At 37.2% G+C, this 18,198-nt stretch overlaps 1 protein-coding gene across 2 annotated transcripts in view; it reads left to right on the top strand.

Annotated features, from left to right (window-relative positions):
- The window catches only part of NELL1 (neural EGFL like 1), an 866,603-nt gene that overhangs the window by 217,689 nt on the left and 630,716 nt on the right, over positions 1 to 18,198 (top strand). For both annotated transcript variants that reach the window (XM_059070155.2, XM_059070156.2), the window contains exon 12: positions 5,965 to 6,093. In XM_059070155.2, coding sequence (XP_058926138.1) covers positions 5,965 to 6,093 — 129 coding nt within the window. The remainder of the gene's footprint in view (positions 1 to 5,964; positions 6,094 to 18,198) is intronic.

Here is an 18,198-nt window from a genome sequence, read left to right as displayed (position 1 = left end):
ATGTGTTACCTTGGATAAGCTAGTCCCAACCACATTTTCCTAGTCTGTGAAGTGAGGATAATAGTGATCCTTAGGGTTGCTGTGAGGGTTTCCATTACTTACCAAGCCGAGGTGTGTAACATGCTTAGCTCTGTGCCTGGCAAGTTAGAAAAACTCAATAAATAACAGCTTTTATAATAAAAGTGTTCTCTGTATTTGGACCAGTACTAGTTAAATGATGTCACTGTGTGCTTCTAATTATAGGACAATAATTCCACAGACTCTAGAGCTACTTATTAAAAATATTCAAGTAAAATAACGTGAATATTGAATAGGTGTGTGCACATGTGCGTGTGTATTCTACAATCTGGTCACAGCTTCTGATTCTGGGGAAAAAAAGACAGTGATTTAAGAAAGAGGGTGACATTGAAGATTCTCATGTATCAGTCTGTGTTGATAACCAGCTGCTGAAGAAAAAAATTGTACCAAGAGCTAGCTAGAGGACTTGAGGAAAAGACTGTAGGTAGCAACTCAAGACAAATATCTGGAAGGGAAGGATCTGTATCATAATGGCCATGCTATTCAGACTCATCAGATAAGAAAGACAAAACCTTTAGAAGGATTTTGAAATGTGGAAAGTTAATTGAAGAGTTATGACTTAGCAGCCAACTATGCTGGGGTGGGTTTTGAAGAACGAAGATGACCAGCTGGGGTGATGAAAGTGTACTAAAACTAAATTGTGGTCATTGCTGTATGACAGTGTAAATTTACTAAAAATCATCAAACTTTGTCTTTACAATAGGTGGATTTTATGGTATGTAAATTATACTTCAGTAAAAATGTCTAAAGAAAGAAAAATGGCTACTAGCAAACCAGTCACATTAGCCTTCTAGTTGCTTAAGAGGGGACATTAAATGCCAATGTAGATTCATTCATATCTTTATTCACTCATTTACCCATATTTCTGCCTGTCCATTTTTCCATCCATCTATAAGCCATCCATCCATACATACAGCTATCCTTGTGTGGGAAACTCTTGGTTGAAAGAAAAGAGTCAGACATAGACCTGACTTAAAGAAGTTGGAGTGATTAGAGTTAGGATTTTTAAAGAATATTTGGAATTGCCCAGCAGAATATATGTGTATGTATGTATGTATGTATTGGGTTGGCCAAAACATTCATTTGGGTTTTTCCTTAACATCTTACAAAATATCTTCTTTTATATATATATATATATATGACTCTGTGTACTTTCACAAGTTCATTAACTTCTCTGAGCTTCAATTGCTACATCTGTGAAATAGGGATAATAATTCCAGTTTCATAGGGTCGTTAACAGAATTAAATGGGATAATGCATCTGAAACACTTCACTGAGTGCCTAGTATATATTACGTGCTCAGTAACTGTTAATCATTATTATTACAACTGTGCCAGATTATTTGAGGTTCTTTAAACTTACCCTTTTTCCTCAAGGGTTGGAGTTCCATTCCTCCCACTAGGATCTGTGTCTTGCCACTTTTCAAGTTTCTACCTGAGATGAATCAAAGGTCAAGTTTTGTGTCATGTAGAAAGGATTTCTTCTTCTCTGACACACTATGATAATTTGTACTGCTCACATCTTACTTAACTACCTCTGTATTTAGCTTAGGTCACCTTAGAGTTTCTAATTTTCTTGTGGTCAGAGAATGTCTCAAACATTTTGACATTGCCCCCAGGAGCTTGATAGTGCTGCAGTCCACAGAGTAGGTGCCCCATACAAATTCAGTGGATGATTATTCACTCATGCATAAAGGCAAGCAGGCACTGAATAAATATTGCTTGAATGAAGGCCTGCATTAATTAAAAAAACAAACCACGTGTTTATGGCACAATGGTGAGGCCCAACCAAAGTGGATTTGTCCATAAACTTGGTTTGTCTCACAGGGGCCCTTCATTGTCCTTGAAATACAATTGACCCAACTCTCTGCATTGTGAATTGATATGGCACATGCTTGATAGAGAGATATGCCTTGGAAAATCAACAATGTTTGAGGGGCTTTATTCCAGCCTGTCAAATGCATGTGGAAGGAGAAAGACAGTTGCAGTCTTGGGAAAGAAAAAAAAAAAAACATAGCCATGTAACAAAGGATGCACATATGACACTGAGTCAAGCATTATAATGAAAGAAAATGTGATAACTTAATTATTGATCAATTCTGACATGGGGAGGGAAGGCCAGGCACTTCCTCTGGCAAAGAAAGCTATGATGCCTAAATATTGTCCCTTTTGGGGCTTCCCTGGTGGTGCAGTGGTTGAGAGTCCGCCTGCCGATGCAGGGGACACGGGTTTGTGCCCCGGTCCGGGAGGATCCCACATGCCGCGGAGGGGCTGGGCCCATGAGCCATGGCCGCTGAGCCTGTGCGTCCGGAGCCCGCCCATGCTCTGCAACGGGAGAGGCCACAAGAGTGAGAGGCCCGCGTACCGCAAAAAAACACAACAAATTGTCCCTTTGCTAGCAAAAACATCACGTACTTTTAATGGTCATTATAAGCTTTTCAAGTCCTTGTAGAAGTGTTCTTGAGTGACACAGGTTTCACATTTCCAACAAATTCTTCCTCTGATTTTGATTGGGGCAATCTCCAGTTAACAGGTCAGATATTGAGGCTGGATGTGACAGCACGCTCCCCTAAGCCTGTGGATCTACTCTCTAACGTCACAAGGAGCATCTACATCCTTCACCGTTTTTTTTTTTTTTTTGCTAGGTTTGCTCTGTGAGAGGGTACAGGAAAAGTACGTGGGGCTTGGAGCTTACCAGACTTAATTTAGAAACTTAGCATCTCCACTTACTAGGTAGATATTAATGAGTTTGGGCTTTTCTTATCTTGAAGCTGAGGATAACAGGGTTATCAACTTATTTGAACTTCTATTGTTGTCGTTGTCAATATTATCATTCTCATTCTCATCACAGTGGCTAACATTTAGTGACCACCTAGTATGTATCAAGAATTGCTCTAAGTGCTTTATATGGATTAGTGCATTTAACTCTTTCCACACATATTAATAAGGTATATTATTATCCCCATTTAAAACATCTAGTGTAATGCCAGACATATTATAGGTACATGAATGTTATTATTTAATAAGAGTTGTTATCTTTTAGACTAAGTATGGTCTAAAGAGTGTTGGTTTAAAATTCTGTTTCAAAGGCAAAACATTCTAGAATGTTATCACCAAAAGGAATTAAACTTGGAGCTGATATAGTTCAGTGTTTTCTATATTTTTTAAAGCCAGAAACTGTTGTTCACATGATCACTATATTCTATTTGAATCAGGAGTGGGGGACCTGAGCCCTATCCGACAACTCATCTGTGCCCAGGTTTCTGAGGAACAGTGTAAAAATCACTGATGTTGTCCTTTCCCGGTATATGTACCTAGACATGCAAAGTGATTTATTTTGTTTATTGGTATAGACCCTGAATTATAAATTAGATCTCCTCTCCAAGAACAACTGTTTTTTATGAGACTGCAATATGTGATGTAACAGTATAATTATTATTTGCTAAAATGTACTGAGTTAAAGATGATAAAGCACCTTCATATACCTTGTTATATTTGAACTTCACAATTCCTGTGGTGGGCATAACCTACTACTTCTTGTTCACCTAAAAATGCTGCATAACAAATTTTTGAGGGGGGGGGTCGGGAGGAAATTGGTGCAGCTGGTAATAGAGGTAGGAGAAAAAAATATCAGACCAGAAATATTGGAAAACAGTGATTCTGTTGAGATAAGTTTACACACTGGAGTTGGCATTTGCCCAGGGGGTAGAATGGTAGAATCTGGCTTCTAATGGACACTGTTTAAGCAGACAGCAGACAAAGCCTGGGGCTGGTGTGAAATGCATAAATCAAGAACCTTGAAGGGTAAATCCTCAGTGGGTGACTAGGAAAAATCCACTCTGCAAGAGAAGACTTTCCTATCAGTCTCGACTCTAGATAGGGAGTATGGCAGAGAAAAGTTTGCATTCCTGAAAGCTTAGGGCCTAAATGTATTCTACCTGTGTGGCTCAATCCTTATGCCCCAAGGCAAAATGTAATTTAAAGTGATTGTGGGTTGATAGTTCCCTCAGGCACCTGACAAAGCAAACACAGATGCTCTCAGAAGAAATACAATTTTACAGCCCAAACCTCAAATAATTTCCACAGATTAAATCCTAAAAAATATGAGCTCACAAATAAAAGACCCACTCAAAACACAAGAAAATAAGTCCTCATGCATGATACTCAGCAAAACAACAAACTGTAAAATCAGCATCTGATTTTACTTTAGTAAAGTCGGAAGACTGAAGATACTGGAGTTATCTGTATAAAATATGTCTAATATGTTTTTTAAAAAGGAAATTAAAAGATGAAAGAATAAAAGACCACAAATTGGATCAAGGAGACTGAAAAAGAAAGAAAATGAATTTTAGAAAATAAAAATGTAAGTAAAATAAAAATGGTATGAATGACTGAAACAGAACATGACTCTACTCGAGAGAATTAATAAAGCAAAAGATACATCCAAAGTTAAACAGAATTCAGTGTAGAAAAAAGCAAGGGGAATATTAAAGCAAGTCCAAGAAACATGGAGGAGAGCTTGAGAAGGAAGGAATAATATTTATCTAATTAGAATTCCAGAAAGAGAGAATAGATAAAATGGTGAAAAGAGAATGTTTGAAGAGAAAATACCTGATAATTTTGCAAATTGATAAAAGATTTAATCTTTAGATTCAAGAATCCCAAGGAATCCTAGGAAGAATAAATAAAAAATTCACACCTAAATACCTTAAAGTTAATGAATACAAACAAACAAACCCCCTTCCCCATCAACCAACCAACCAAATAAAATAGATCTTAAAAGCCACAGAGAAAGTATTTGTCACATACTAAGAAATGACTATTAGGTTAACACCTGACTTCTCAACAGTGATATTGGAAGCCAGAAAACAATGGAATTCTTCAAAATGTTGAGGCAAAATAACTCTATACCCAAAAACCCTATTTTTCAATTAGGAGGGTGGTCAAAGGACATATTTAGATAAATTGAAATTGAGCACAGTTACTATCAAAATATCTTCATTAAAGGAACTTATAAAGGATACATTAAGAAAAATAACTATCCTAGAAGGAATGTCTAAGATTCAAAAAGACTCTTGGGCAAGGAAATGTTAAACATGTGGTTAAAAAAGTATGCCTCAGGAAGCATGTTCAAGAACATTTCTTGCAGCATTGTTTGTAATTCAAAACCTGCAAATAACTCAAATGTCAATGTATAGTATAATGGATAAATTTTGGAATATTCATGCTATGGAACATTATACACCATTGAAAAATAAATGAAAGATAGCTATAGGCATCAACATGGATGAATAGAAAAAAACACCATGGAAGATATTACAGTATGATTTCACACATGAAGTTCATAATGGGCAAAACTAAATAATCTATAATTTAGAAATACATACCTATGTATGGTAAAACTATAAAAATATGTAAGGGAGTGATTAACACAAAAATTAAGAGAGTTGTCTGATGGCTGGGAAGAGGATTCATTGGGGACCTGTAATAAAGGGGTACTGATAATATTGTATTCATTTTATTTATATATTCATATATATTCATTTTATATATCTCTTACATATCATAAATTTTACAATAAAACAATTATAGAAAGACAAGTCATATAAGAAGGCAGTAGAAAGAAGATTCAGGATCAACATGGATAAAAGCCTTCAAGAAGGAACAACTTTAGCAAGTTTGTATATTAGAGGGAAAAAAATGTGAAGCATGGAATGGTCCAGTTTCCTAGTTCTACTCTTCTACCCCCTTTGCCAGCTTACCTTTGCATATTGCCAAGGTGTGTCCTCATGTATGCTGACATATAATAAAAATGTCTCATGCTTTATTATTTGGAAGTCTTTTATTCTTTTCTTTCCTGTTATAAAATTTTATTTGCTTCTTCTAGGTCATAACTTTTGTGCGGAAGGACCTAAATGTGGTGAAAACTCAGAGTGCAAAAACTGGAATACCAAAGCTACTTGTGAGTGTAAGAATGGTTACATCTCTGTCCAGGGAGATTCTGCCTACTGTGAAGGTAAGTGAGCTATTTAATAAAGTCAACTTGTGAGAAATGTATTCCTGGTAGACATGGTTGAAGAATGAAAGCCTTCACTTGGTTCTGGTCCTATGGGATCCTATAAAAAATTATACCAACAATCTAGGATATTCTCTTCTTCTGACTTATCCAGGCTGCTTAATAGCATGTAAAAGCAAGACCTTTCAATCACCAACAAAACCATAAACACCTCATTTTATGTTGTCTTATTTGGGTAGGTTGTCTTCTTCAATTTCAGTTAAATGTTACATGGTGGATCCTCTTTTTAAATGGATGATTTGATACTAGCTTATACCCAATTGCCATTATCTTCACCTGCCAAGGGCAGAGTTTGTTTTCAGTTGTGTTTCCTAATGACTGATTCATGTGTTGCTAATTCCCAAACTCTCCTAAAAGTCCCAGTGACAGATGGACTCATAACTTTGGCACATGGATTGGTATAGTAGGTTGGTGGCCTCAAGCATCAGTGACCCCCTTTTCTACTTTATAGAGCAGATCAACTCCTCCGTCTTATGTGAACCCCTCTTTCCATGCTCAGCACACTGGGGGCAAGCATTGCATACACCTGTTCCTTTAATATACCAGAGGATCAGGGATTAGTTCTGACCCTGGATTTACATGTACAGTGCCCTAAAATCTGAGCCCATCCATTTCTCCAGTGCTCACTGACTCTCTCCCATCAGTTTAGAGAAATTCTTATAGGCAAAGTGATGGCTAGGCTGTTTTTCCATCCTGGTCAGACCCAATTATTCCTGTAATCTTTACTAATATATTGAACCTTGGTGTTCTGCTAATTAGGAAGGTAGATGTCTTGACTGGAATAAATGCTGCAAAATCTTGGTCACTCTCCTCCTACTGATTTGGTTCTCAAGTGGGTCAGGTATTGTCAAGGTAAAGACAGTTGATGACAATAATGGTAAATTCCTTTCCATTCTTCTGTTTTATGTTGTTGACCCCTGCTTAACTTTTTGGCTTTGACTAAAGACCTCTTCAGTTGTTAAGGAAATGTTTCTAATTACTGTTAGTGTTCAGAACCTGGTAGGAAGCCTCTGTTTTTCATTTGTTCTGGAAGACTTTCTTTATTACTACTTTGGTTCTCATTAGCAATATAAGTCTAACTAATAGTTAACCCCCAACACACACACTTTTTTCTACACTTTTTTTCCTTTTGCTTACCTGTATAGATTTGATCTTGATTTGGGAGACATGCCACTTGAGAGGATGAAGTTGCCCTTTAGTTATGAACCTTTTCATCTATCCATTAACATCATGTTACTTATTTGTCAATTTTGAGGAAGAGGACTATTAATTTCAATACTTCACATTAACATTTATTTTTTATATCTTACCTTATGCTATTTTGTATTTTTTGTCAGAAAATTACTGTAATTTTAAAAATAAAAAATGTGAACATTTTCCTCTCCATTTATCATGAAAAAATCCCACAAGCCAGGTAATGGTCTAAAAAATTTGCTTTCTTACCTTCTGCTATATGTGGGGATAGACTATGAATAATTATAAAGATGATAGAAGGAACCTCAAAATAATTTGAATCTTGATTCTACCATTGGCAGCTGTTTTAATTGTCTATTGGAAGGAGTACACCCACCATTCCTGGCTCCCCTTAGCTGTTGAGACCTGGCAGAACCTGGGAGGAAATTGCTGGTACAAAGGCTGTTTTGGAACTCTTTGATTCTCTCCTCATTTTTTTGTTACATAGAATCAATTTTATGAGGTACCATTTGTGGTATTATGCCTACCCTTTGTGTGTGAGGCCTTATTTTATTGATTATGTTAAGAGATTTTAGGTCTGAATCCCTGTTTTCTTGAACACGCTTCTCAACTCGTTGTGTGCGTGGGGCCTTGAGTCAGTGTATACTGTGGTACCACCTTGAGTCATGGTAATGTCCTCAGGCTTTAGTCATTTTTCTGTGATCATGGGGACATTCCACAGTTCCATAGGGCATGTTCATAATGAGAAGGATAGCACTTAAGGAGAAATGACTAAACATTATAGCCCATTTACAGTATAAGAATAGAACTCAGGGACTAAAACAGGGGTCAAATACTGGGCATCTGGATGGGAGGCACTGAGAACCAAGTAGAGTGAATATCAACATTTAGAGCAAACGCCCTCCTCTCTTTTCATTCAGCCATCTTCAGCACACTTGGGCTTTGGGCTTATTTTCCTGTGGTTGCATGGTGGCTGCCATAGCCCCAGACATGGTGTCCTCATACCAGCATCCCAAAGAAGGAAGGAAGGGGCAGGGGTTAAAAATCTTCTCTGTGTGAGGTTCTGTGTGTGTGTGTGTGTGTTTCATTTTTTTGTGATGATCATATGGTTTTTATTCTTCAATTTGTTAATATGGTGTATGACATTGATTGATTTGCATATATTGAAGAATCCTTACATCCCTGGGATAAATTCCACTTGATCATGGTGTATGATCATTTTAATGTGTTTTTGGATTCTGTTTGCTAGTATTTTGTTGAGGATTTTTGCATCTATATTCATCAGTGATATTGGTCTGTAATTTTCTTTTTTTGTAGTATCTTTGTCTGCATTTGGTAGCAGGGTGATGGTGGCCTCGTAGAATGAGTTTGGGAGTGTTCCTTCTGCTGCAATTTTTTGGAAGAGTTTGAGAAGGATAGCTGTTAGCTCTTCTCTAAATGTTTGATAGAATTCACCTGTGAAGCCATCTGGTCCTGAACTTTTGTTTGTTGGAAGATTTTTTATCACAGTTTCAATTTCATTACTTGTGATTGGTCTGTTCACATTTTCTATTTCTTCCTGGTTCAGTCTTGGAAAGTTATGCCTTTCTAAGAATTTTCCCACTTCTTCCAGATTTTCCATTTTATTGGCATAGAGTTGCTTGTAGTAGTCTCTTAAGATGCTTTGTATTTCTGTGGTGTCTGTTGTAACTTCTCCTTTTTCATTTCTAATTTTATTGATTTGAGTCCTCTCCCTCTTTTTCTTGATGAGTCTGGCTAATGGTTTATCAATTTTGTTTACCTTCTCAAAGAACCAGCTTTTAGTTTTATTGATCTTTGCTATTGTTTTCTTTGTTTCTATTTCATTTATTTCTGCTCTGATCTTTATGATTTCTTTCCTTCTACTAACTTTGGATTTTGTTTGTTTTTTCTCTAGTTCCTTTAGGTGTAAGGTTAGATTGTTTATTTGAGATTTTTCTTGTTTCTTGAGGTAGGCTTGTATAGCTATAAACTTCCCTCTTAGAACTGCTTTTGCTGCATCCCATAGGTTTTGGATCATCGTGTTTTCATTGTCATTTGCCTCTGGGTAATTTTTTATTTCCTCTTTGATTTTGTCAGTGATCTCTTGGTTATTTAGTAATGTATTGTTTAGCCTCCATGTGTTTGTGTTTTTTCCATTTTTTTCCCTGTAATTCATTTCTAATCTCATAGCGTTGTGGTTAGAAAAGATGCTTGATATGATTTCAGTTTTCTTAAATTTACTGAGACTTGATTTGTACCCCAGATGTGATCTATCCTGGAGAATGTTCTGTGTGCATTTGAGAAGAAAGTGTAATCTGCTGTTTTTGGATGGAATGTCCTATAAATATCAATTAAATCTATCTGGTCTATTGTGTCATTTAAAGTTTGTGTTTCCTCATTAATTTTCTGTTTGGATGATCTGTCCATTGGCGTAAATGGGGTGTTAAAGTCCGCCACTATTGTTGTGTTACTGTCAATGTCCTCTTTTAAAGCTGTTAGTTGCCTTATGTATTGAGGTGCTCCTATTTTGGGTGTATATATATTTATAGTTGTTATATCTTCTTCTTGGATTGATCCCTTGAGCATTATGTAGTGTCCTTCTTTGTCTCTTGTAACATTCTTTATTTTAAAGTCTATTTTATCTGATATGAGTTTTGCTACTCCAGCTTTCTTTTGATTTCCATTTGCATGGAATATCTTTTTCCATCCCCTCACTTTCAGTCTGTATGTGTCCCTAGGTCTGAAGTGGTTCTCTTATAGACATCATATATATGGGTCTTGTTTTTGTATCCATTCAGTGAGCCTGTGTCTTTTGATTGGAGCATTTAATCCATTCACGCTTAAGGTAATTATCGATATGTATGTTCCTATTACCATTTTCTTAACTGTTATGGGTTTGTTTTTTATAGGTCCTTTTCTTCTTTTATGTTTCCCACCTAGAGAAATACCTTTATCATTTGTTGTAGAGCTGGTTTGGTGGTGCTGAATTCTCTTAGCTTTTTTTTGTCTGTAAAGCTTTTGATTTCTCTGTTGAATCTGAATGAGATCCTTGCTGGGTAGAGTAATCTTGCTTGTAGGTTCTTCCCTTTCATCACTTTAAATATATCATGCCACTCCCTTCTGGCTTGTAGAATTTCTGCTGAGAAATCAGCCGTTAACCTTATGAGAGCTCCCTTGTATGCTATTTGTCGTTTTTCCCTTGTTGCTTTTAATAATTTTTCTTTGTCTTTAATTTTTGCCAGTTTGATTACTCTTTGTCTTGGTGTGTTTCTCCTTGGATTTATCCTGCTTGGGACTCTCTGCACTTCTTGGACTTGGGTGGCTATTTCCTTTCCCATGTTAGGGAAGCTTTTGACTATAATCTCTTCAAATATTTTCTCAGGACATTTCTCTCTCTCTTCTCCTTCTGGGACCCCTATAATGTGAATGTTGGTGTCCTTAATGTTATCCCAGAGGTGTCTTAGGCTGTCTTCATTTCTTTTCATTCTTGTTTCTCTATTCTCTCTATTCTGTTCTGCAGCAGTGAATTCCACCATTCTGTCTTCCAGGTCACTTATCTGTTCTTCTGCCTCAGTTATTCTGCTATTGATTCCTTCTAGTGTATTTTTCATTTCAGTTATTGTATTGTTCATCTGTGTTTGTTTGTTCTTTAATTCTTCTAGGTGTTTGTTCTTTAATTGTTCTAGTTTTTTGTTAAACATTTCTTACATCTTCTCGATCTTTGCCTCCAATCTTTTTGCAAGGTCCTGGATCATCTTCACTATCATTATTCTGAATTCTTTTCCTGGAAGGTTGCCTATCTCCATTTCATTTAGTTGTTTTTCTGGGGTTTTATCCTGTTCCTTCATCTGGTACGTAGTCCTCTGCCTTTTCATTTTGTCTACCTTTCTGTGCATGTGGTTTTCCTTCCACAGGCTGCAGAATTGAATTGTAGATTTTCTTGCTTCTGCTGTCTGCCCTCTCAGGTTCTGTGTTTTTAAGTTTGAAGAAAGTCCTTCCTAGAAGGTCCTTTGTAACCTCCTTGCCTCTCTCTCCATGCAGAAGTCTTCTGCTTATTTTTTGGACCAAGATTACATCCTCTCCACACTGAGACCAATGAGATGACTGTCATTGGCTTGGGCTATTTGTGTCCAACCCCCAGATTTGGAGTAGGGAGTTTGCCTTCCCTGAGACTAAATGATCTTTGCCCTTTGTTTGAACTAATTAGAGTTGTAGCAATAGGAGGCAGGTGTATGGGTGGTTTTGGGTGGGCAGAAAGCTGTGTATACTACATTCTTTTATGGTAAAATTTAGTTTATGGCCATGTACCCAGCTCTGTCTTCAGAATTTTCCTCTGGGATGCTTAGCCCATGCCTGCCTGGGTACTAGAGACTCTCAGAGGCTGAGTTCATTGTTTCACTATAGCATAGAGAGGAGTAGATAACTTATGAAGTGCTTCAGGCAAGTTATTTTTTACTCTGAGTAAGTGGAGTGAAAATGACCCATATTTCACAAACCACGATGAACAAGACTGGCTTGCAAATTAAAACAAAATATTATACACATTGTCCAGGCTAACTTGAAAAACCTATTCAGGCTTTCAGTGGAAAAAGAAGCACAAAAGACTTTCAGTTTTCTTAACTTCCTAAGGTAGTAGCAGAGATATAGTATATTAAGGACTCCTGCTCTGCAGAGACTGCTGTAGAAATTGCCATAGAGAAGATACCGGAACTCCTGGCCAATCAATAGAAGATAATAAGACCCTTTTTCAGCAGTGATATAATTCACAGGAGTTCATTTCATTTTGCCTCATCTGACTCGAGCAGGAACATTCCCCATTTTGAGAATTGCTGTAGTTGGACTTTGGTGTTTTATGAATCTGGTCTACTGAGGCTTTTTTACCTTTGGGGTGACATTTTCAATGGGTTGGTCTTAAACGGTTTCTGATTCATTAGCTTCAATTAGAGGTAGTGTCTGAGTAAAGTACAGCAGTTGGGGTCTATTCATGATCTTCTTGAATTAGAGTCTCATAAACTTTTTCTTCCTGTAGTAAAAAGTTACGCTAAAGAATAAAGAACAATGTGATGCGTATACATCATGCAATCTGCCAGGCATAGAGAGTACTACAAGTAGCATTAAATAATACCTCCTATTTACAGAGTGCTCTGAATTTTTTTTTTTTTTTTTTATATATTTTTTAACATCTTTATTGGAGTATAATTGTTTTACAATAGTGTGTTAGTTTTCCCTCTACAACAAACTAAATCAGTTATACATACACACATGCTCCCACATCTCCTCCCTCTTGCATCACCCTCTCTCCCACCCTCCCTATCCCAACCCCCCAGGCGGTCACACAGCACAGAGGTGATCTCCCTGTGCTATGCAGCAGCTTCCCACCAGCTATCTAATTTACATTTGATAGTGTATATATGTCCCTGCCACTCCCCCACTTCGTCACAGCCCACCCCTCCCCCTCCCCATATCCTCAAGTCCATGCTCGAGTAAGTCTGTGTTTTATTCCCGTCCTACCACTAACCTCTTCATGACATTTTTTTCCCTTAGAGTCCATATATATGTGTTAGCATACGGTATTTGTTTTTCTCCTTCTGACTTACTTCACTCTGTATGACAGACTCCAGGTCCATCCACCTCATTATAAATAACTCAGTTTCATTTCTTTTTATGGCTGAGTAATATTCCATTGTATATATGTGCCACATCTTCTTTATCCATTCATCTGTTGATGGACACTTAGGTTGCTTCCATGTCCTGGCTATTGTAAATAGAGCTGCAATGAACATTTTGGTACATGAGTCTTTCTGAATTATAGTTTTCTCAGGGTATATTCCCAGTAGTGGGATTGCTGGGTCGTATGGTAGTTCTATTTGTAGTTTTTTAAGGAACCTCCATACTGTTCTCCATAGCGGCTGTATCAATTTACATTCCCACCAGCAGTGCAAGAGGGTTCCCTTTTCTCCACACCCTCTCCAGCATTTATTGTTTCTAGAGTTTTTGATGATGGCCAATCTGACCGGTGTGAGATGATATCTCATGGTAGTTTTGATTTGCATTTCTCTAATGATTAATGAGGTTGAGCATTCTTTCATGTGTTTGTTAGCAATCTGTATATCTTCTTTGGAGAAATGTCTATTTAGTTCTTCTGCCCATTTTTGGATTGGGTTGTTTGTATTTTTGTTATTGAGCTGCATGAGTTGCTTATAAATTTTGGAAATTAATCCTTTGTCAGTTGCTTCATTTGCAAATATTTTCTCCCATTCTGAGGGTTGTCTTTTGGTCTTGTTTATGGTATCCTTTGCTGTGCAAAAGCTTTTAAGTTTCATTAGGTCCCATTTGTTTATTTGTGTTTTTATTTCCATTTCTCTAGGAGATGGGTCAAAAAGGATCTTGCTGTGATTTATGTCGTATAGTGTTCTGCTAATGTTTTCCTCTAAGAGTTTGATAGTGTCTGGCCTTACATTGAGGTCTTTAACCCATTTTGAGTTTATTTTTGTGTGTGGTGTTAGGGATTGTTCTAATTTCATACTTTTACATGTAGCTGTCCAGTTTTCCCAGCACCACTTATTGAAGAGGCTGTCTTTTCTCCACTGTATATCCTTCCCTCCTTTGTCAAAGATAAGGTGACCATATGTGTGTGGGTTTATCTCTGGGCTCTCTATCCTGTTCCATTGATCTATATTTCTGTTTTTGTGCCAGTACCATATTGTCTTGATTACTGTAGGCTTGTAGTAGAGTCTGAAGTCAGGGAGCCTAATTCCTCCAGCTCCATTTTTCGTTCTCAAGATTGCTTTGGCTATTCGGGGTCTTTTGTGTTTCCATACAAATTGTGAAATTTTTTGTTCTAGTTCTGTAAAAAATGCCAATGGTAATTTGATAGGGATTGCATTGAATCGGTAGATTGCTTTGGGTAGTATAGTCATTTTCACAATGTTGATTCTTCCAATCCAAGAACATGGTATATTTCTCCACCTATTTGTATCATCTTTAATTTCTTTCATCAGTGTCTTATAGTTTTCTGCATACAAGTCTTTTGTCTCCTTAGGTAGGTTTATTCCTAGATATTTTATTCTTTTTGTTGCAATGGTAAATGGGAGCGTTTTCTTAATTTCACTCTCAGATTTTTCATCATTAGTGTATAAGAATGCCAGAGATTTCTGTGCATTAATTTTGTATCCTGCAACTTTACCAAATTCATTGATTAGCTCTAGTAGTTTTCTGGTAGCATCCTTAGGATTCTCTATGTATAGTATCATGTCATCTGCAAACAGTGACAGCTTTACTTCTTCTTTTCCTATTTGGATTCCTTTTATTTCTTTTTCTTCTCTGATTGCTGTGGCTAGAACTTCCAAAACTATGTTGAATAAGAGTGGTGAGAGTGGGCAACCTTGTCTTGTTCCTGATCTTAGTGGAAATGGTTTCAGTTTTTCACCATTGAGAACGATGCTAGCTGTGGGTTTGTCATATATGGCCTTTATTATGTTGAGGAAAGTTCCCTCTATGCCCACTTTCTGCAAGGTTTTTATCATAAATGAGTGTTGAATTTTGTCAAAAGCTTTCTCTGCATCTATTGAGATGATCATATGGTTTTTCTCCTTCAGTTTGTTGATATGGTGTATCACATTGATTGATTTGCGTATATTGAAGAATCCTTGCATTCCTGGGATAAACCCCACTTGATCATGGTGTATGATCCTTTTAATGTGCTGTTGGATTCTGTTTGCTAATATTTTGTTGAGGATTTTTGCATCTATGTTCATCAGTGATATTGGCCTGTAGTTCTCTTTCTTTGTGACGTCTTTGTCTGGTTTTGGTATCAGGGTGATGTTGGCCTCATAGAATGAGTTTGGGAGTGTTCCTCCCTCTGCTATCTGTTGGAAGAGTTTGAGAAGGATAGGTGTTAGCTCTTCTCTAAACGTTTGATAGAATTCGCCTGTGAAGCCATCTGGTCCTGGACTTTTGTTTGCTGGAAGATTTTTAATCACAGTTTCAATTTCAGTGCTTGTGATTGGTCTGTTCATATTTTCTATTTCTTCCTGGTTCAGTCTCGGCAGGTTGTGCATTTCTAAGAATTTGTCCATTTCTTCCAGGTTGTCCATTTTATTGGCATAGAGTTGCTTGTAGTAATCTCTAATAATCTTTTGTATTTCTGCAGTGTCAGTTGTTATATCTCCTTTTTCATTTCTAATTCTATTGATTTGAGTCTTCTCCCTTTTATTCTTGATGAGTCTGGCTAATGGTTTATCAATTTTATTTATCTTCTCAAAGAACCAGCTTTTAGTTTTATTGATCTTTGCTATTGTTTCCTTCACTTCTTTTTCATTTATTTCTGATCTGATCTTTATGATTTCTTTCCTTCTGCTAAATTTGGGGGTTTTTTGTTCTTCTTTCTCTAATTGCTTTAAGTGCAAAGTTAGGTTGTTTATTCGAGATGTTTCCTGTTTCTTAAGGTATGATTGTATTGCTATAAACTTGCCTCTTAGAACTGCTTTTGCTGTATCCCATAGGTTTTGGGTCGTTGTGTCTCCATTGTCATTTGTTTCTAAGTATTTTTTGATTTCCTCTTTGATTTCTTCAGTGATCACTTCGTTATTAAGTAGTGTATTGTTTAGCCTCCATGTGTTTGTATTTTTTACAGATCTTTTCCTATAATTGATATTTAGTCTCATAGCGTTGTGGTCGGAAAAGATACTTGATACGATTTCAATTTTCTTAAATTTGCCAAGGCTAGATTTGTGACCCAATATATGATCAATCCTGGAGAATGTTCCATGAGCACTTGAGAAAAATGTGTATTCTGTTGTTTTTGGATGGAATGTCCTATAAATATCAATTAAGTCCATCTTGTGTAATGTATCATTTAAAGCTTGTGTTTCCTTATTTATTTTCATTTTGGATGATCTGTCCATTGGTGAAAGTGGGGTGTTAAAGTCCCCCATTATAATTGTGTTGCTGTCGATTTCCCCTTTTAAGGCTGTTAGTATTTGCCTTATGTATTGAGGTGCTCCTATGTTGGGTGCATAAATATTTACAATTGTTATATCTTCTTCATGGATCGATCCCTTGATCATTATGTAGTGTCCTTCTTTGTCTCTTGTAATAGTCTTTATTTTAAAGTCTATTTTGTCTGATATGAGAATTGCTACTCCAGCTTTCTTCTGATTTCCATTTGCATGGAATATCTTTTTCCATCCCCTTACTTTCAGTCTGTATGTGTCCCTAGGTCTGAAGTGGGTCTCTTGTAGACAGCATATATATGGGTCTTGTTTTTGTATCCATTCAGCCAGTCTGTGTCTTTTGGTGGGAGCATTTAATCCATTTACATTTAAGGTAATTATCGATATGTATGTTCCTATTACCATTTACTTGTTTCGGGTTGTTCTTGTAGGTCTTTTCCTTCTCTTGTGTTTCTTGCCTAGAGAAGTTCCTTTAGGATTTGTTGTAGAGCTGGTTTGGTGGTGCTGAACTCTCTCAGTTTTTGCTTGTCTGTAAAGGTTTTAATTTCTCCATCAAATCTGAATGAGATCCTTGCTGGGTAGAGTAATCTTGGTTGTAGGTTTTTTTCCTTCATCATTTTAAATATGTCCTGCCACTCCCTTCTGGCTTGTAGAGTTTCTGCTGAAAGATCAGATGTTAATCTTATGGGGATTCCCTTGTGTGTTATTTGTTGTTTTTCCCTTGCTGCTTTTAATATGTTTTCTTTGTATTTAATTTTTGACAGTTTGATTATTATGTGTCGTGGCGTGTTTCTCTTTGGGTTTATCCTGTATGGAACTCTCTGTGCTTCCTGGACTTGATTGACTATTTCCTTTCCTATATTAGGGAAGTTTTCAACTATAATCTCTTCAAATATTTTCTCAGTCCCTTTCTTTTTCTCTTCTTCTTCTGGGACCCCTATAATTCGAATGTTGGTGCGTTTAATGTTGTCCCAGAGGTCTCTGAGACTGTCCTCAGTTCTTTTCATTCTTTTTTCTTTCTTCTGCTCTGCAGTAGTTATTTCCACTATTTTATCTTCCAGGTCACTTATCCGTCCTTCTGCCTCAGTTATTCTGCTATTGATCCCATCTAGAGTATTTTTAATTTCATTTATTGTGTTGCTCATCGTTGCTTGCTTCCTCTTTATTTCTTCTAGGTCCCTGTTAACTGTTTCTTGCAAATTGTCTATTCTATTTCCAAGATTTTGCATCATCTTCACCATCATTATTCTAAATTCTCTTTCAGGTAGATTGGCTATTACCTCTTCATCTGTTAGGTCTGGTGTGTTTTTATCTTGCTCCTTCATCTGTTGTGTGTTTTTCTGTCTTCTCATTTCGCTTATCTTACTGTGTTTGAGGTCTCCTTTTTGCACGCTGCAGGTTCGTAGTTCCTGTTGTTTTTGGTGGCTGTCCCCAGTGGCTAAGGTTGGTTCAGTGGGTTGAGTAGATTCCCTGGTTGGGGGGACTAGTGCCTCTGTTCTGGTGGATGAGGCTGGATCTTGTCCTTCTGGTGGGCAGGTCCTCGTCTGGTGGTGTGTTTGGGGATGTTGGTAACCTTATTATGATTTTAGGCAGTCTCTCTGCTAATCGATGGGGCTGTAGACCTGTCTTGCTCTTTGTTGGGGATAGGGTGTCCAGCACTGTTCTTTGCTGGTCCTTGAGTGAAGCTGGGTCTTGGTGTTGAGATGGAGGTCTCTGGGAGATTTTCGCCGTCTGATATTACGTGGAGCTCGGAGGTCTCTTGTGGACTAGTGTCTTGAGGTTGGTTCTCCCACCTCAGGGACACCGCCCTGGTGCCTGGCTGGGGCGCCAAGAACCTTTAATCCACACGGCTCAAAATAAAAGGTAGAATAAATAGAGAGGAAAGAAAAGGAAGGAA

This window comes from Kogia breviceps, chromosome 7, assembly GCF_026419965.1.
Source record: "Kogia breviceps isolate mKogBre1 chromosome 7, mKogBre1 haplotype 1, whole genome shotgun sequence".
Classification (NCBI taxonomy): Eukaryota; Metazoa; Chordata; class Mammalia; order Artiodactyla; family Physeteridae; genus Kogia; species Kogia breviceps.
The sequence above is the reverse complement of the archived record's forward strand: the minus strand, read 5'-3'. Positions and strand labels throughout refer to the sequence as shown.